Below are 20517 nucleotides of genomic sequence, written 5' to 3'. Positions count from 1 at the left end.
GGCCATCCCCTGTGGACAGGCCCTGCGAATACACAGGGTCTGCTCAGACGAGGAGGAACGTGATGGACACCTACAGACGCTGAAAGACGCCCTAGTAAGAACGGGATATGACGCTCGACTCATCGATCGACAGTTCCGACGGGCCACAGCAAAAAATCGCATAGACCTCCTCAGGAGACGAACACGGGACGCAACCAACAGAGTACCCTTTGTCGTCCAGTACTTCCCCGGAGCGGAGAAACTACGCCATGTTCTCCGCAGCCTTCAACATGTCATCAATGAGGACGAACACCTCGCTATGGCCATCCCCACACCTCCACTACTCGCCTTTAAACAGCCACCCAACCTCAAACAGACCATCGTTCGCAGCAAACTACCTAGCTTTCAAGAGAACAGCGTCCACGACGCCACACAACCCTGCCACGGTAACCTCTGCAAGACATGCCAGATCATCGACACAGATACCACCATCACACGAGAGGACACCACCCACCAGGTGCATGGTTCATACTCCTGTGACTCGGCCAACGTTGTCTACCTCATACGTTGCAGGAAAGGATGCCCCGGAGCATGGTACATTGGCGAGACCATGCAGACACTGCGACAACGGATGAACGGACACCGCGCAACAATCGCCAAACAGGAGGGTTCCCTCCCAGTCGGGGAACACTTCAGCAGTCATGGACATTCATCCACCGACCTTCGGGTAAGCGTTCTCCAAGGCGGCCTTCGAGACACACGACAACGCAAAATCGTCGAGCAGAAATTGATAGCCAAGTTCCGCACCCATGAGGACGGCCTCAACCGGGATCTTGGGTTCATGTCACGCTACACGTTACCCCACCAGCGAACAAATGTTATCTGTTTTTAATATAATGGGTCATTTGCTGGCTCTCTCTGCCTTCCGGATGTTTCTGCCTCTCTCTGTTTTTTTTCTCTGTTTTTTTTCCCTGTTTGTTTTTTTGTTGAATGTGTATTCGGGGGTTCTGCAGGTGACACCTCTCTGTCTGAACACGGTGATTGCCTTGGCAACGGGCAGTTGCAGGGGCAGTCTGTAAACACCATGTATTGTTCTATATGTATAAATGCGTAGGCTTCAAGGAGCTCTTGAAACATTTGCCTGAGGAAGGAGGAAATCTCCGAAAGCTTGTGAATTTAAAATAAAATTGCTGGACTATAACTTGGTGTTGTAAAATTGTTTACAATCTATTAATAAAGCCCAGGATCTCAAATGCTTTTTCAACAGCCTTCTCAACTTGTCCTGCCATCTTCAAAGATTTGTGTACATAACCCCCCAGGTCTCTCTGTTCCTGTTCCCCCTTTAAAATTGTACCATTTGGATTATATTACCTCTCCTCATTCTTCCCAACAAAATGTATCACTTCGCATTCTCTGCATTAAATTTCATCTGCCATGTGTCTGCCCATTTTACCAGTATGTCTATGTCCTCCTGAAGTCTGCTCCTCTCCTTCACATTGTTTATTGCATTCCTGAGTTACGTATCATCTGCAAACTTTGGAATTGTACCCTGTATATCCATGTCCCGGCCATTAATATATATCAAATAGAGCAGTGGTCCCAATACCGACCCCTGGGGAACACCGCTGTATACTTCCCTCCCGTCTGCAAAGCAACTGTTTACCACTCTGCTTAATGACCCGAAGCCAATATTGTCTCCACGCTGCCACTGACCCTTTAATCCCATGCGCTTTAATTTTCCTTACAAGTCTATTATGTGGTACTTCATGAAAGGCCTTTTGAAAGTCCATGTACACAACATCAACCCCGCTGCCCTGATCACCCCTCTCCATTACTTCATCAAAGAACTCAATCAAGTTCGTCAAACGCGATTTTCCGTTGACAAATCCGTGCTGACATTCACTTATTAGGCCATTCTTTTCCAAGTGTAAATTAATTTTGTCCCGGATTATCGTCTCTAAAAGTTTCCCCACCACTGACTTTCGGCTGTTGGCCTGTAATTGCCGGGTTTAATCCTCTCCCCTTTATTGAACAGGGGTATAGTATTTACATTCCTCCAATAATCTGGCATTGCCCCGTTTCTAAGGATGATTGGAAGATTGTGGACAGAGCCTCTGCAATTTTTACCCAGTCACATAGGATGGATCTGGTTAGGATCGGGTGATATTTCTATTTTGAGAGCTGCCAACCTTTCAAGTACCTCCTCTTTGTCTATTTTTTGTCCCATCTGATATCGCTTCTACCTCCTCCTTTACTGCTACATTGGCAGCATCCTCTTCTCTAGAGAAGACTGATGCAAAGTATTGATTTAGTACATCAGCCATGCCCACTGCCTCCACGAGAAAATCTCCTTTTATTGTCCCTAATCAGTCCCATGCTTCCTTTGACTACCTTTTAATATTTATATGTTTATAAAAAACCTTTGTGTTCCCTTTAATGTTAGCTGCTAATCTCTTCTCATGCTCTCTCTTTGCCCCTCTTATTCCCATTTTTAGATCTCCTCTGTACTTTTTGTGTTTAGCTTGATTCTCCACTATATTATGAAACTTATATTTGTCACACACCTGCTTTTTCTGTTAAATTTTAGTCTCTATATCCTTAGTCATCCAGGGAGCTCCAGCTTTGGATGTCCTTCCATTCCACCTCCTGGGATTGTGTCTACATTGTCCCCAAACCATGTTCTCCTTGAAGGCCTCCCATTGGTCATTTGCTGTTTGGCGTGAATATTTTTTGATTCCAATCCACCAGAGAAAGATTGCTTTTTAACCTGCTGAAAATGTTTCTCTTCCAATTAAATAGCCCCATGTATCCTTGCTGACCATTGGAGCACTATCAGGGCCCTGAATGCTGACTGACAATTGCATCATCAGCCCCCGTGTATCATTAATGACCATTGCATTATCAGCCCCCGTGTATCATTACTGACCCTTGCATTATCTTTCCCCGTGTATCATTACGGACCATTGAACTATCAGCCCCAATTATCCTCACTAACCATTATTTTATAATCCGCCGTGTATCCTGACTGGCGATTACATTATCAGTCCCAATGCATCCTTACTGACCATTGTATTATCAGACCAATGTATCCTAAAAGACCATTGTATTACCAGCCCTTATGTATCCTAACTGACTATTGTATTATCAGAACCGTTCATCCTTACTGACCATTGTATTACCAGCCCCCGTGTATCCTGAATGAACTTAGTGTTATCAACACCCGTGTATACTTACTGACCATTGCATTATCAGGCCAATGAATTCTTACTGGCAGTTGTATTATCAGCCTCAAGTATCCTGACTGACCACAATGTTACCAGCCCCATATATCCTCCCTGACCATTGTATTATCAGCCCCATATATCCTTACTGACCACTGTATTATCAGAACACTTGTATCCTTACTGATCATTGAATTATCAGCCCCTATATATCCTGACTGACCATTGTATTATCAGCCCCATATATCCTTACTGACCACTGTATTATCAGAACACTTGTATCCTTACTGATCATTGAATTATCAGCCCCTATATATCCTGACTGACCATGGTATTATCAGCCCCATATAACCTTGCTGACCATTGCATTATCAACCCCTTGTATCCTTACCAATCACTGTATTACCAGCTCATGTATCCTTACTGACCATTGTATATCAGACCCAAGTATCCTTAATAATCATTGGATTATCGGCCCCCGTGTATCCTTAATGACCATTGGATCATCAGCCCCCATTTATCCATACTGACCGTTATTATCTGCCCCCATATATCCTCATGACCATTGTATTATCAGACCCATGTATCCTAAAAGACCATTGTATTACCAGCCCTTATGTATCCATTGTATTGAGGGTAGATGAGGGCAATAACGTTGATGTGGTGTATATGGACTTTCAAAGGATTTGATAAAGTGCCGCACAGTAGGCTTAACATCAAGATTCTTAGCCATGGAATAAAGGGGGCAGTAGAAACTTGCGTAAAGAATTGACGAAGGCACAGGAAACAGAGAGTAGTGGTGAACAGTTATTTTTCAGACTGGAGGGAGGTGTACTGTGGTGTTCCCCAGGGGTCAGTGCTGGGACCACTGCTTTTTTTTTATATATGTATTAATGACATGGGCTTGGTAAAATTTCAAAATTTGCAGATGAAACAAAACATGGAAGTTTAGTAAACAGTGAGGAGGATAGCTGATAGACTTCAAGAGGACATAGACAGGCTGGTGGCAAGGGCGGGCATATGTCAGATGAAATTTAACGCAGAAAAATGCGAAATGATACATTTCGGTGGGAAGAACGAAGAGAGGCAATATAAACTCGAGGGCCCAACTCTAAAAGAGGTACAGGAACAGAGAGATCTGGGGGTTTGTGTGCACAAATTGTTGAAGATGGCAAGGCAGGTTGAGAAAGCGGTTTAGAAATAATAAGGGAGCCTAGGCTTTATAAACAGAGGCATAGAGTACAAAAGTATGGAAGTCCTGATGAACCTTTATAAATCACTGGTTTGACCACAACTGGAGTATTGCGCCCAGTTCTGGGCACCGCACTTTAGTTAAGATTTCAAGGCCTTTGAGAGGGTGCAGAAGAGATTTGCTAGAATGATTCCAGGGAAGAGCAACTTTAGTTACGTGGATAGACTGGAGAAGCTGGGGTTGTTCTCCTTGGAACAGAGACGGTTGCGAAGAGATTTGATACAGGTATTCAAAATCATGAAGGATCTAGACATAGTAGATAGAGACAAATTTCTCCCATTGGCAGAAGGGTCAAGAACCAGAGGACATAGGGAGTGAGGTAAACAGGGGGCCTTTGTGATGGAGATCAAATCGGGTCATGAGCTCAGCTCGATTCGATTGGACCCGTTAACCAATGTAGAATAAACGGGTAAACACCTGCAGTAAAATAGCGGAGAGGAATCTCAATGGGGCACTTTCAGTCTCCGTCCCCTAATATCACCCACAGTCATTTCTAGGTTGCAATCCTCAACCTGCCCTTTAACCCTCCTCGTGTCAGAGATTGAAAGTTCATTTCTGACTCGGAAACTGCAGGAACAGAGTGAAACGGTCTGGTTGAGTCCCTGGATTCAACGTACACGGTAGATAAATCGGTATACATTATAAATGAATCGAAGGAGTGAACTTTGTCCACACAATTATATGAAAACTGTAAATGAAGCCGCTCATTATTGTTGGATCAGTCCTATATGAGTACAGATTTTAACTTTTTTCCTGAGAGAGGTCTCATTAAGATAATGTCCTGGACTTTGAGATGTTTGTGATATATCCACCACATTATTGATATCGGAGTCAAAGCTGCTGATGTAATGTGTTTGTTTAAGTGACTGTAACTAATAGCAATGATCAGGAGTATAATCGTGTCAGTGGAGTCTTGTCCCCTGTATAAATTAGGGTTCATTCGAATGTATCAGCTCAGAGTACCTGCCGGAGTTATCGTTTCCAGAACAACGGAAGTGACTGCTTCTCACAGAAATGGAATATCCAGTAATTTATCAGATAGAAGATATTTACTATCCCGCCCTTGCAGTAATTGGAGTGCCGGGTAAGCTGTTATCTCAGCTGTTAATGGTGTAAATCGGTGTTAACTGTGCTGCTGTACTTGGCTAAATATTTTTCCTCCCTGAATGTCTCACACAGTCGCCTGTTCTGTTCTACCAGTTGACTGATGAAGTCTCTGCTCTTTCAGTTACAGGACTGATCAGTAATGATCTTTGTGTATCCAACCCTGACCTTGTTACTGGATAATTGTCTGTACTAAGTGTACTGTTCAATAATGGCATCTCTTAAATTGCAAACTTTCGGTCTTGTAGCAATTCCATTATATCTGTAATGAACTTTTTATGTCCAACCCTGGCATTGTCACTGAATTATTCTCTGCACTGAATGTATTGGAATCAGGTGTCTGGGCTAAGAGCTGGTATCAGACCATCAGGAGCTCGGAACAGTTTCATGTTATGGAACGAACGTGTCCTGCTGTTTTTTTTCATAAATCTGTTTTCATTGATTGATAACGAGACAGCTCACGGTCTCAGTGTTACAAAGAGGCAGCGCAATGTCCTCCCTCCCCAATAACATGCTTCAGTTTAACTGGGATTTCAATGTATTTATTGGTTCTCACTCTTGTGAAATATTATTTCATTGTGCATATCTGGTGCAGCTCCAACGTTCTGGTTACTGAACTGAGTTTGTTGCTGAATCTTTCACATCTCCTTCTCTGTGTCACGGTGGATGGGTTCATTGTAAAATGCAGTGTTTTGAGGGTATGCGAAATCAGTTTGCACTGTATCCGTTGGAATCATGAGCCCTTCTATTTATCTGTCGATTCTCAGTCGCAGCGGTGATGTTGGCGTTTTGTTCATTGAACAACAGCTCCGTCTAATGGTGTACTTTATAATTACAGGAGAAGGAATTTCAATTGTGGTGAGGTCCATCTGGAAGAGGCTATTGATTCTGTTTCTTCCATGATTTGCAGATGAAGAAAACAGTGTAGGTGAACATGTGGAGACTTGTAAATCTGTAACAACAGTAAACTATTCCACAGAGGCTTCGCTATTTAACAAACTGGCACTGCGAATAGGATCCGTGGAACACGGGGCTGGTGAACATAATATAGGGGTAGGATGTTAGGTTTGAATCGAAAGTGAAAAGGGGGCATTGAGAAAGAGTAGCGATGACAGAATAATAGATAGAGAAGCGATAAAAACAGATACGGAGAGGGAAAACGAGAGGGAGGGGGATAAAGAACGCGAGAAGAGAGAGAGAAATAGAAAATAGAGAGAGAGAAAGGGAGAGAGACAGACAGAAAGCGGCAGCGCAGTGAATAATTCATCGGAATGAACTGTTGAAACTTCCAGTACAATTACGAAGAGGAAATGTGACTTGAAGATGTTAATAGGAAGTTGTCAGATTGTGAGAGTTTTTTTGCACTCTCGCTGGGTGTGTTTATCGTTATCAGGTCCTCAGTCTGTTTTGGTGATTGTTACTTTTCCTTATTCACTAACTGAATAAATAAACATGATTCAAATGTATTTAAAGAATAGAATCGGTGATTTCTTGATCCTAATGAATCATTAGGATACTGTATTCTAAAAACTCGGCATCAGCGGAATTCAATGAAGAACGAGGTTGATTTAATGAATACATTTTAATTTAATTTTCATTGAATGTGCAAAGTAAATTTAATGAACACATTTTATACCCAACCAGCTGTTCCCTGGCACCAATAATCATTGAAATAAACCGTTCAATATATTAGTTGGATTGTGTTAGTGGGGTCTATAGATTAGATTTCATCTCACACTCTGCTGCAGTCTCTCCCTGTGAATCCCAGTCTCTCCAACCACCACATTGAATCCTCTGTCTCCTCATCCATTGCTTCAGTTTATCCGCTTTCTGAAACAATCTGCTCCTGACTCCCCTCCTGCTCCGACATGTCCTTTTCCTTGTCTCCCTCCGATCTCACTCACTGGTTCGACCTCCAGCTGCCTCTTCCAATCCGAACCAAAATCTCAAACTCATCGCTCTTTCCTCTCGACCTTTCCCTGTTTTGTGTCAGCCTCTGTCGGCTCTCTTAACCCAGGGCAACAAACCAGCTGCACCTCCCCCTGTCACCTCACCTTCCCGGCCTTCGCTCTCTTTCACGTCAGTCTGGAGCCAAATCCGGCTTTAACCCGTTGGATTCCCGCTCGGTAAAACTCCTTCTCCCTTCCCCACTGGCACTGCGCTCTCACTCGGCCCTTCCAGTGGATCCGGTGCTCATTTATTCCCTTTCTTTATCGATTTCACAATTCATTATTTATAATTGAGTTTAAAAACATTTCTCTGCCCGAAAGCGCTGTCCAGGTGAATGAATCAGTTTCCACCGTTCGATGCAGCAACAAAGCTGGAAATTTAACCCCAGATCCTGTCAAATTGCTGCTTTGGCTCCAGGTCTGATCAGTAATTTCTCTGCTTCCTTTTCTCTCTCTCACAGTTAACTTGGTGGCGATTGTGATCCTGTCCCGAGGAAAGTGCGGTCTCTCCAAATGTATCAGTCGCTACCTGCTGGGAATGGCAGCGGCCGATCTCCTGGTCGTTATCACTGATCTGATATTGACACGGGTTGGTCTAAGTTATTTCCCCAATTCATTCGTGTTCATTACTCCCGTGTGTCGTCCCATTATGTTCTTGGGTTCTGCAGCCACAGTGGTTTCTGTCTGGCTCACAGTCGCTTTCACCTTTGATCGATTTGTGGCCATTTGTTGTGAGGATCTTAAAACAAAATATTGCACCGAGAAAATGGCGGCTGTAGTTATAGGAACAGTGAGTGTGTTGGGCTGTTTGGAGACTGTTCCCTGGTACTTTGCATATCAACCTTACGCTATAATTGATAATGTTACCCGGCATTGTATCTTTAAACTGAACTTCCGCACTTCCCCAGTGTGGGCCGCATTTGAGTTATTTCACCTCATTTTAACCCCCTGTGTCCCGTTCATTCTGATTTTGCTGCTCAATGTTATGACGGTCAGACGCATTTTGATGGCCAGTCAAGTCCGCAGGGGACTCCGGGGCCGCAGCAATGGAGAGAATCACAAGGATCCAGAGATGGAGAACCGAAAGAAATCCATCATTTTACTCTTCAGTATATCGGGCAGTTTTATCCTATTATGGGTGACCCAGGTTGTAAAAAACATTTATCGGCGAATTACAGACACTCGGTATTATAATTCATTCACTGACCCTCGTTATATCACAGAAGCCACATCAGGAATGCTGCAGCTTCTCAGTTCCTGCACAAACACGTGTATTTATGTCCTGACCCAGGCTAAATTCAGAGAGGAGCTGAAGAACGCGGTGAAATACCCACTCAATCTAATTGCTAAATTAGTTAAATCATAGAAAGAGCTGAAATATTCTTAAATCTGATTCTGATGTTACATTTTATTGAGGCGTGATTCGCTTTGCAGACACATGAATTGTTGCTCAAACAGGCGGCACGAAAGATCTCAGCTGGACCTCAAATAAATGGCCGCCCTGCAAAATGGGCAAACCTCTCAATGAAAGTAGTTGCTGTGGGCCTGTTCAGAATGGGTGCACTCCACATAAATGGTGAGATAGAATGACAGAGATAGATAGACAGACAGACAGATCAACACGTAGATAGATAGATACATAGATAGGTGGATAGATAGATTAATGAAAATGCAGGAAGAGACAGGGTTACACAGAGAGATAAACTTACATATAGAGGCAGATAGAAAGGGGCAATGAGAGGCAGTAAGAGTAATAAACAGAGAGAAAAGCAGATAATTGAGAAAGAAATAGTGAGGAAAGGGATAGAAAGGAAGACGTAGAGAAAAAGAAAGTGAAAGTGACTGAAGAGCAGAGAGGGGCAGAGAGAAAAGGACAGTTAACAAGTTAAAGAAAGATGCAAAGAAACAGAGCAAGAGATTTAGATGGAGAAAAAGCTACAGACAATCAGAAAGAAAATGAAATAAACAGAAAAGAGGGAGAAAGAGAGAGAGAAAGAATAAAGGGCAGAAACAGAGAGGGGACAGGTAGATAAATAGAAAAGACAAGAGAGATGGTGAAAATGGAAGATGAAAAATATAATGAGAAAGAAATACAGGGAGAAAAAGCACAAACAGGAATGGAGCAAGTATAAATTAGAAAACAGAGACAGGGAATGAATAACACAAATTAAGAGAAAGAAAGGGAATTTGCCAGCGAGAGGAAGTTGATAGGTCGACAAATGGTGAAAGAGACTTAGAGGTGCAGAAGGAAAGTAGACAGAAAGTGAGAGGCACACAGGGAAATTTACAAAGAGAGATTGAAACAGGGCGATAGAGACAAAAGAAGTGAAGAAAAGAGAACTGGAGACACAGAAAGAATCAGTGCAGGAGGGGGACAGACAGCAAAAGAGACAAAGTGAGACAATAAAAGAAAGAGGCGGATATTTGCTGGTCTACAAATGGACAATGTAATTCATCAAAACGGAATTTGTACAGTGCCGTTTATATTAACACATCTCAAAACACTTTACACAATGAATCACTTCTGAACTGCGGAGACAGCTATACAGTCAAATGTATTGATGAATATAATTACTATTTATGTGTCTGAACAGAAGAAATGGGTGTGTTTATGTTGATATCCAAACATCCAATTTTACTGTTATTTTTTCTTCATTTGTATAAAAGATAATGTTGGACTAATGTGCAAGAATTAATGATGCATTTACGTAGTCTGCGTACAACGAAATTAAAGTTGATTGTGAATTTATAAAAAAGATAGAGGCGTAGAAAGTGAAGAGAGAAATGGAGAAAAGGAGAGACAGAACAGAGAGAGTGAAAGGCAGAGAGAAAGAGAGAAAGTGTTGAATAGGGGGTGAGAAGGCAAAAAAAGACAGAGATAGACAGAGAGAGTGGGGAGAGAACGAATGAGACGGCCAGCGAGGCAAATGGAAAGAAGAGATAAAGATGAAAGACCGAAACATAGAGATACAAAGGGAGAAGCAAAAGATGACAGAGAAAAAATATAGAGATGGAACAGTGATACAGGGACAGAAATTAAAAGAGGGTGAAGCAACAAGACAGAAAAATGCCATAAAGGAGACTGAGAAAGATAAATATATTCACAGAGAGACAGAATCAGTGAAAGACAGACAGATACAAAAAAAAGAGCAAGGTGGAGCCAGGAATGTGATTAACACACAGTGAGCACGAAATAATCATAAAACAACTCATTGTAATCGGCTTGGAGTGGGTGAGTGCAGAAGCAGAACAGCAGCAGATGAAGCAGGCGAGCCAGTTACTGGCTGTTCTGGGGAACAGATTTTGGGTTTAATTTTGACAGTTGCAAATATGATACCTGGAGGCTGCACAATAAAGTCACTCAGTCTTGTGTAACTGACCCTGCCCTTTATTTACAGCAGGAGTTTTACCAGCTGCTCTGTACAGTGTGTAACTTTCCCAGTGACCTGCTGTATTCTGTATTAAATCAGCCTGTACTCTTACCCCTTCTGCTGTGTTAGTAAACTGGACAGGGTCCCACAGCACTGTAACAAAAAGCAAAATACTATAAATCTGAAAGAACAAAGGTTATCGTTTCGGGGTGGGGAATCTTGTTAACCAAAAATTGGAGACACAAACACAGTCATCCAATCAGGAAAATAGGTGGGGGATATCTAGAACTATCTATTCAAAAAAATCTCTGTTTATATATGCAAAAAAATACAAAGGAAGAGAGGAATCATAGGTAGAGGGGTGTATCAGATTATCTCAGTCAAATGACCCCATGCAGAATGAGAAAGATAGAAAGTCTTGCGTGTCTAAAGCGCCTTTCCAAGTGTCAGGTTGTCCCAAAGCGCTTTATAATCAATGAAATACTTTTAACTGTACTCACTGTTGCAATGCAGGGAGCCAATTTGAGCACAGCAAGCTCCCATAAACAGCAATGAAGAAAATGATTAGATAATCTGTGTCAGGTGTTAGTTGAGTTATAAATATTGGCCAGAACATGGGCGAGAACTCCACTGCTCTTCTTCGAATAGTACCATGGGATCTTTTCCATCCATCTGAGAGATCCTCAGTTTAAAGTCTCATCCTAAAGACGGCACCTCCGACAGTGCAGCCCTCCCTCAGTACTGCACTGGAGTTCCAGCCTAGATTTTCTGCTCAAATCTCTGGAGTGTAAACTGTGCCCAGGCAAGGACCATGACTTGGTTCAATCAAGTTTACCAATCAAGATATTAAATTTAAGCCTCCAGCAATCAGACACCAGCTTTGGTAACCTGGACTCCAGGTTCCAACAATTCTCTCAAAACGATTGCTGATTTTATTTTCATCCACCAATTGTACAGTGTCCATAAACGAAGCTAAACGGAATAAAATCAAAACAAAAAAGATCCTTCATAATAACACGATTCAATACCAGTCGTGGTAATGTAGGGAACGGAATCAAACAGCAAATTAGAGATGCATGTAACAAGGGGATTACAGTAATCATGGGTGACTTTAATCTACATATAGACTGGACAAACCAAATTAGCAATAATACTGTGGAGGATGAATTCCTGGAGTGTGTACGAGATTTTTTTGAGGCCAGTACTTGAGAAGCCAACCAGGGAACAGGCTATCCTAGATTGCGTATTGTGCAATGAGAAGGGTTTGATTAATAATCTTCTTGTGCGGGGTCCTTTAGGAAAGAGACCATAACATGATATAATTCCCCTTTAATATGGAAAGTGAAGTCGTCCAATCCGAATGGAGAGTCCTAAATCTAAACAAAGGAAAGTACAAATGTATGAGGACTGAGTTGGCTATGATAGATCGGGGAACTTCATTAAATGACATGATAGTTGATAGGCAATGGCTAAATATTTAAGGAACGAATGCATGAAATACAGCAGTTATACATTTCTTTTTGGCGCAAAAACACAAAAGGAAAAGCGGCCCAACCATGGCTAACAAAAGAAATTAAGGTTAGTATTAGATCCAAAGAGGAGTCACATAAAGTTGCCAGAAAATGTCGGAAGCCTGAGAATTGGAAACAGTTTCGAAAACAGCAAAAAAGGACTAAGAGATTGATTAATTGGGGAAAAACATGTTATGAGAGTTAACTTGTAAGGAACTTCAAAGCGGACTGTTAAAGCTTCTACAAGTATGTAAAAAGGCAAAGATTAGTGAAGACAAAAGTTGGTCCCTTACAGTCAGAAATGGGACAACTTATAACGGGAAACAGGGAAAATGACAGAGCAGTTAAACAAATTCTTTGATTCTGTCTTCACGGAAGAGGACACAAATAACTTCCCAGAAATGCCAGTGAACCAAGGGTCTAGTGAGAAGGAGTTATTAAAGGAAATTAGTATCAGTAAAAAAAATAATGCTGGAGAAATTAATGGGACTGAAAGCCGATAAATCCCTAGGGACTGTTAATCTGCATCCCAGAGTACTAAAAGAGGTAGCCATGGAAATAGTGGATGCTTTGCTTGTCATCTTCCAAAATTCTGTAGATTATGGAACAGTTCCTGCAGATTGGAGGGTGGCAAATATAACCCCACTATTTGGAAAAGGAGGGAGAGAGAAAACAGGGAACAACAGATCGGTTAGCCTAACATCAGTAGTGGCTGTGACAACAGGGCGCTTAGAAAATATCAACGGGATTAGACAAAAGTCAACATGGATTCATAAAAGGGAAATCGTGTTTGACAAACCTACTGGAGTTTTTGAGGATGTTGCTGGTAGAATCGATGAGGGAGAACCAGTGGATATGGTACATTTGGATTTTCAGAAGGCCTTTGATAAAGTCCCACATAAGAGGTTAGTGTGCAAAATAAAATCTCATGGGATTGGTGGTAATATACTGGCATGGATTGAAAATTGGACAACAGACGGGAAACAGAAAGTTGTAATAAATGGGTCTTTTTCGGGGTGACAGGCCGTGACTAGTGGGGTACCACAGGGATCAGTGTTTCGGCCTCAGCTACTCACAATATATATCAATTATTTGGATGAGGGAACCAAATGCAATATTTCCAAGTTTGCTGCCGATACAAAACTAGGTGGGATTGTCAGTTTTGTGGAGGATGCAAAGAGGCTTCAAGGCGATTTCGACAAGCTGATTGAATGGGCAAATACATGGCAGATGCAGAATAACGTGGATAAATGTGAAGTTTTCCACTTCGGAAGGAAAAACAGAAAGGCAGAGTATTATTTAAATGGCGATCGATTGGGAAATGTTGAAGTACAAAGGGCCTTGGTGAGACCACATCTGGAGCATAATGTGCAGTTTTGATCTCTTTACCGAAGAAAGGATATATTTGCCACAGAGGGAGTGCGGCGAAGTTTCACCAGGCGTTTCCTAGGATGGCAGGACTGTCGAGGAGAGATTGTATAAGGAGAGATTGGGTCGACTCGGCCTGTATTCAAGAGAGTTTAGAAGAATAAGAGGGGATCTCATTGAAAAATATACAATTCTGACAGGGCTGGACAGACTGGCTGCAAGGAGCCTGTTTCCCCTGGCTGGGGTGTGGAGAACGAGGGATCACAGTCTCAGAATACGGGGTACGACATTTAGGACTGAGATGAGGTGATAATTCTTCACTCAGAGGGTGGTGAACCTGTGGAATTCTCTACCACAGAAGGCTGTGGAGGCCAAGTCATTGAATATATTTAAGAAGGAGTTAGATAGATTTCTTGACACAAAAGGCATCAAGGGGTGTAGGGAGAGAGCGGGAATATGGTACTGAGATAGAAGATCAACCATGATCATATTGAATCGTGAAGCAGGCTCAAAGGGCCGAACGGCCTGCTCCTGTTCCTTTTTTCCATGTTTCTATGTTTCTATGTAAAAAGGAAGAGAGTAGCAGATGTAAACGTTGGTCTCTTAGAGGCTGAGACACGAGAAATTCTAATGGAGAATCAAGAAATTGCAGATGCGTTAAACAAATATTGTTTCTTTGTCTTCACAGTAGAAGACACAAAAAGCACAGCAAAAATAATGGGGGACCAAGGGGTAAATGAGAAGGACGAACTTAAACCAATTGATATGACTAGAAAAGAAGTACTGCACAAACTAATGGGACTAAAAGCCGACAAATCCCCTGGACCTGATGGCCGACATCCGAAGGTTCTAAAAGAGGTGGCTGCAGAGATAGTGGATGCATCGGTTATGATCTTCCAAAATTCTCCAGATTCTGAAACGGTCGCAGTGGATTGGAAGGTAGCAAATGTTATCCCGCTATTCAAGAAGGGAGGGTGAGAGACAACAGGGAACTACAGGCCAGTTCCCTGACCTCGGTCGTCGGGAAAATGCTGGAATCCATTGTTAAGGAAGTGGCGACAGGGTACTTGGAACATCATAATATGAGTAGGCAGAGTCAACATGGTTTTATGAAAGGGGAATCGTGTTTGACAAATTTATCAGAGTTTTTTTGAGGATGCAACTCGAAGGATATATAAAGGGGAAGCAGTGGATGTCGTATATTTGGATTTTCAAAAGGCATTCAGTGAGATGCCACCTAAAATGTTGTTACACAGTGTAAGGGTTAATGGCGTCGGGATAACATATTAGCACGAATAGAGGATTGGTTAACGGACAGAAAATAGAGTAAGGATAAACGTTCATTTTCAGGTTGGCAGGCTGTAACCAGTGGGATACCATATGGATCGGTGGCTGGGCCTCAGCTATTTATAATCCATATCAATGACTTAGATGAAGGGACCGAGTGTAATGTATCCATTTTGCTGATGATACAAAGCTGCGCGGGAAAGTAAGCTATGAAGAGGATACAAAGAGTCTGCAAAGGGATATAGACAGGCTCAGTTAATGGGCAAGAAGGTGGCAGGTGGAATATAATGTGAGGAAATGTGAGGTTATTCACTTCGGTTGGAAGAATAGAAAAACAGAATATTTTCTTATGGTGACAAACTATTAAATGTTAGTGTTCAGGGAGAATGTGGTGTTCTCGCACAAGAAACACAAAAAAGTGAGTATGCAGGTGCAGCAAGCAATTAGGAAGGCAAATGGCATGCTGGCGTTTATTGCAAGGGGGTTGGAGTACAAGAGTAAGGAAGTCTTACTACACTTGTACAGTGCATTGGTGAGATCTCATCTGGAGTAGTGCGTACAGTTTTGGTCTCCTTAACTAAGGAAGAATATACTTGCCCTGGAGGCGGTGCAATGAAAGGTCATTAGATTAATTCCTGGGATGAGAGGATTGTCCATTGAAGAGAGGTTGAGTAGAATGGGACAACACGCTCTGGAGTTTAGAAGAGTGAGAGGTGATTTCATTGAAAAATACAAGATTCTGAGAGTGCTTGATAGGGCAGATGCTGAGAGGCTGTTTTCACTGCTGGAGAGTCTAGAACTAGGGAGCATAGTCTCAGGGTAAGGGGACGGCCTTTCAAGACTAAGAGAGGAGGAATTTCTTCACGCAGAGGGTTGTGAATCTTTGGAATTCTTTACCCCAGAGGGCTATGGATGCTGAGTCATTCAATATATTCAACACTGAGATCGATAGATTTTTGGACTCTCGGGGAATCTCGGGATATGGGGATCGGGCGGGAAAGTGGAGTTGAGTTCGAAGGTCAGCGATGAACTTATTGTATGGCCTACAACTGATCCTATTTTATGTTCTTATGTTCCTATGTTGCACAATACTATATTCTACAAATGTTAAACAAGAGTTTTGTTTCGCAAACAGAATTAAAACGATGGGATTCTTGTCATTCTCCAGTGATTTGAACCGGCCATTCCATATCCAGACCCAGTGCTACCATGAGGCTATCAATGCGTGTTCATGGATTTCCAAGTGTCTTCTATTTAATTCTAGTTGGAGAGAATGTTTCTGTCACGTTTTCAGCATTGAAATCTGTGTATTCAGAGAGAGAAATCCACATAGGACACCGGGATTCAATTCCCCGACAGGGAGGTTACACTTTTGCTGCCTTTAAAAGCTTCACATTCATTTATCTTGCAATTTACCTGTAATATTGGATGCGGAAAATACACTGAAAGACAAACTCGGACCATCCCACTTTCCACAATTAATTTCACTGATATTCCAGCGATTTTAAAAGCTGCTCTCTGCCACACCCTTCACCTCGAAGTCAGAACCAACAGTTCATCTGTTTTTTGGTGGTGTTGTTTGAGGAAAGATCATCGTCCAGGTTTCCAGCCATGCGCACAGCAAGGTCCCACAAACCGCAATGACAAAGTAACAGGTACATAATACAAATGGAAAACGAATGGAACTGAACAGTGTGAAAGTGTAACAGGATTAAATTAAAGAGCTACCGGGAGTGGGGTTCACCCTGGTTTAACATAATTGGATCTTAACTCCTTAACCACTCGGCCTGGTGCTTCATGACATTTTATTAAACTTTCCACGGGCCACTGGTGAAAGAAGACTGAGCGACCACTTTTCCATCTCTTTGTTGGATCATGTCCAGAGTAAAATTATGTGAGGAACGCGGGAGAGAGTGAGGGAGAGAAAGAAAGAGACAGAAACCCATTCAGAAAAACGGAGAAAATGTGAGGCGCGTGCGCACACTCACGCACACACACACACACACACACACACACACAGGCATCTGCACATCGAGTGACTCAAACAGACAGAGGCAGACTGTCGGTCATTTGACACATTTTTGTTCTATTTCTATCGGAGATTCCGTGAAATCATGCAGATTAATTCCAATGAGCATACAACTCGAGGTGTTAAAAGCCGTGCATTTTTAATTCACGAAAGAATGAGTAATTCTACAATAAGTTGGCTGCAAGTTGAAACGCAGATAATGGGATCCGCAGTCGGCAAGATCCGAACCTGCGCGGAGAGATCCCAATGGATTTCTAGTCCATCGTCTGAATCACTCGGAGACACTCACGGTTCAATCAACTCAACGGTGAGAATGGCCGCGTGGTTAAGGCATTGGATTCAAAATTAATCTGATTCTATTACTGGGAGGTTTCGGATCCCATTTCTGGTGAATGTTATTTCCGTTAAATTTTGATGCTGCTCATTGACACTCTTGTTCCATCTGCTTTCGGCACCTGTTACTCTGTTGTTGCTGTTTGTGGGAACCTGCTTTCCTCAAATTTCGAAACCTGGACGATAATCAACACCACCAAAAAGCAGATGAACTGGCCATCCTTCTCATTGCTGCATGTGAGATCTTTCTGATAAACCTCCTCTGCGCCCTTTCCGATGCCTGACTCTCTCTGTCCCTCAACACCACACCAACGGGTGCCCGAATAACAGGCGAGGAGACTCACCACGATACCAACGAGGAGCTGGTGTCGTGTGGAGATGGACATTCACCACAGGTTGCGTTGGACATTCTTCGAATTTCAGTGACTGTTGTGGCCATCCATTTGATGACAAAGAAAAGCGTAGTAGAAGTGACACTCAAGTAAATTACACATAAAACTTAACTATCGAGGAACCAGGATGGCCGAGTGGTTAAGGCGTTGGACTTAAGATCCAATGGGTTTATACCCGCGTGGGTTCGAGCCCCACTCCTGGTAGATGTTATTTCCGTTAAATTTTTTTGCTGCTCATTGACTCTCCTTCCATTTGCATCACAGAATCATGGAAAGGTTGCAGCACGGAAGGAGGCCTTTCGGCACAGCGAGTCCGTGCCGGCTCGATGCAAGACGAATCCAGCTCGTCCCACTCCCTCGCCGTATCCCCGGAGCCCTGCAATTTTTACCTTTCAAGTCCTTCTCCCGTTCCGTTTTGAAATCCATGATTGAATCTGCCTCCATCACCCCCTCGGGGTGCTGAATTAGCTCGCGTCTGCTCACAACGCGACTCTGCCTTTCATTTCTTGCTCATTATTGTGGTTCGAACATCGAGGTGACGCGGAGAGTGAGATTTAAAATCGCTGAAATATCAGTGAAATTATATTGTGGAAAGTGGGATTGTCTGAGTTCGTTTATCAGTGTTTTTTTTCACACGTCCAGTGTTGGAGATAAATGAAAACGAAGGTTTTGAAGGCAGTAGAAATTCATTGTACCACGTGGATTTGAATCGAGGTTTAATTGTCTGATAGCTGGTGTTATTCATCACGATGCGAACGAGTGACTCGCCTGAGCACCCGATCCCCCTGAGCGACGGTTGATACCTGCACCAGTTCTGTGGCTCTGTGTTGCAGACCGCTGGATTATTGCGATTTTAAGTGAGCAGCATCGGAATTTGAGCAAGTAGTCGTGGCCGAGTGGTTAAGGCGATGGACTAGAAATCCATTGGGGTCTCCCCGCGCAGGTTCGAATCCTGCCGGCTACGGCTCAGATTTTTCTTTTCATCCCTTTCATCTCTGCGTTTCAACCTCAGCGAGTGTGTGTGAAATGAAAATGCTAAAATCCATTATTAAGAAGTAGGAGCAGGACATTCGCGGACTCATTATACAATCTCGAATAGTCAACATGGTTTTATGAATGGGAAATCGTGTCTGACAATTTTATTCGAGTTTTTGAGGTGGGAACGAGCAGGGTGGATAAAGGGGAGCCAATGGATGCAGTCTATTTGGATTTCCAAAAGGCATTCGATAAGGTGCCACATAAAAGGTGATATCCCTGCTGCTTGTTATTCTCCACGTTTGCACCCACCCGTGCCTTCTGCCGCTTCCTGCCACGCTGCAGCCACTGCTTCTGGCCTTTACCTCGCAGAGAATAACAGGCACAAGATTAGAGCTCACGGATTGAGGATTGGCTAACTAACAGAAAACAAAGAGTCCGGATAAAAGGGTCATTTTCAAAATGGCAATCTGTAACTAGTGGGTGCAGCAGGGATCAGTGCTGGGGTCTCAACTATTTACAATATATATCAATGACTTGGATGAAGGGGCAGAGTGTATTGTGGCCAAATTTGCTGATGATACGAAGACAGGAGGAAAAGCAAGTTGCGAGGGTGACACAAAGTATCTGCAAAGGGATATTGACAGGTTAAGCGAATGGGCAAAATTTGACAGATGGAATATAACGTGGGAAAATGTGAATTTATCCACTTTGGGAGGAAAAATATAAAAGCAAAATAATATTTCAATGGAGAAATACTACAAAATGCTGCGGTACAGAGGGATCTGGGTGTCCTCGTACATGATACGCAAAAAGTCAACATACAGGTGCAGCAGGTAATCCAGAAGACGAAAGGAATATTGGACTATTGAGAGAAAGACATAGAAACGGACACTCACACAGAAAAGCTTAGAAAAAGTGAGACACACACACATTACACACAGAGGCATGGTCGTTCTTGGTGCCCGTCTGTTGCAGAGCGATGGATCGTTGCAATTCTAAGTGAGCAACATTGAGCTAAACTCAAACAGTCGTGGCCGAGTTGTTTAGGGCGATGGATAAAAAATTCATTGGGGTCTCCCCGGGCAGTTTCGAATTCCTGCCGACTATGGTTCAGAACTTTCTTTTCAGGTCCCTCACGTCTGCCTTTCAACCTACACGTGTGTGTCTATCTGTCAGTGTGTGTATCTGTGTGTGAGAGGGTCCGCAGTTATATCAGTGTCTGCTGTGTCAGTGTGTGTGTATTGTGTCTGTGTGTGTGTGTCTCACTTCTTCAACGCTTTTCAGATTGTCTCTCTGTCACTCTTTCCCCCGCTCCCCACATCTTTTCATTCTGGACTTTGACGAACAAAGAGATTGAAATGTGAAAGACAAGCCTTCTTTCAGCAGATTGTGTGCTGGCTGCCGAGAGTGCTGCCCACTGAGCGACTGCTGACACCTCGACCAGTTCTGCGGTTTGAAGCCCACTCCTGGTAGCTTTTTAATTTACACTTTCACACTGTTCAGTGACACTCTTTTTACACCTGCATTATGTACCTGGTACTTTCTCATTGCTTTTAATGGGATCTTGCTGTGCGCAAATTTGGAAACCTGGGCGGCAATCCTTCCTCCTTCAACGAACGCCACAAAAAAGCAGATAAACTGGCCATCCATTTCATTGTTGTCTGTGGGATCTTTCTGGTAAACCTCCTCTGCGCCCTTATCAAGGCCTCTCTCACTCTCCATCTCTCTTCATGTGTCTCGCTC

At 42.9% G+C, this 20517-nt stretch overlaps 1 protein-coding gene and 2 non-coding genes across 3 annotated transcripts; all 3 read left to right on the top strand.

The window, feature by feature from the left end:
• The first annotated feature begins 5466 nt into the window (after nt 1–5466).
• On the top strand, nt 5467–8871 carry LOC137315758 (probable G-protein coupled receptor 139). Its single transcript, XM_067980251.1, has 3 exons — nt 5467–5543; nt 5632–5651; nt 7934–8871. The coding sequence occupies exons 1-3, from the start codon at nt 5467–5469 to the stop codon at nt 8869–8871; spliced, it is 1035 nt and encodes a 344-aa protein (XP_067836352.1).
• Nucleotides 8872–17917: 9046 nt separating this feature from the next.
• On the top strand, nt 17918–18000 carry trnal-uaa (transfer RNA leucine (anticodon UAA)). Its single transcript has one exon. It is a non-coding gene; the product is annotated as a tRNA-Leu (tRNA).
• A 678-nt stretch (nt 18001–18678) lies between these two features.
• On the top strand, nt 18679–18760 carry trnas-aga (transfer RNA serine (anticodon AGA)). Its single transcript has one exon. It is a non-coding gene; the product is annotated as a tRNA-Ser (tRNA).
• Nucleotides 18761–20517: the final 1757 nt, after the last annotated feature.

The sequence above is a fragment of the Heptranchias perlo genome, unplaced genomic scaffold (genome assembly GCF_035084215.1).
Source record: "Heptranchias perlo isolate sHepPer1 unplaced genomic scaffold, sHepPer1.hap1 HAP1_SCAFFOLD_56, whole genome shotgun sequence".
NCBI classification, from domain to species: Eukaryota; Metazoa; Chordata; class Chondrichthyes; order Hexanchiformes; family Hexanchidae; genus Heptranchias; species Heptranchias perlo.
This window is presented reverse-complemented; position numbering and strand designations above follow the sequence as displayed.

What these genes read in the sequence shown, in the direction of transcription:
- LOC137315758 (XM_067980251.1), top strand. Translation starts at nt 5,467, where the DNA reads ATGGAATATCCAGTAATTTATCAGATAGAAGATATTTACTATCCCGCC. An exon ending in ATTGGAGTGCCGGGTAAGCT is followed by an intron (nt 5,544 to 5,631) that starts GTTATCTCAGCT and finishes TGTCTCACACAG; the next exon opens with TCGCCTGTTCTGTTCTACCA. An exon ending in TCGCCTGTTCTGTTCTACCA is followed by an intron (nt 5,652 to 7,933) that starts GTTGACTGATGA and finishes AGGTCTGATCAG; the next exon opens with TAATTTCTCTGCTTCCTTTT.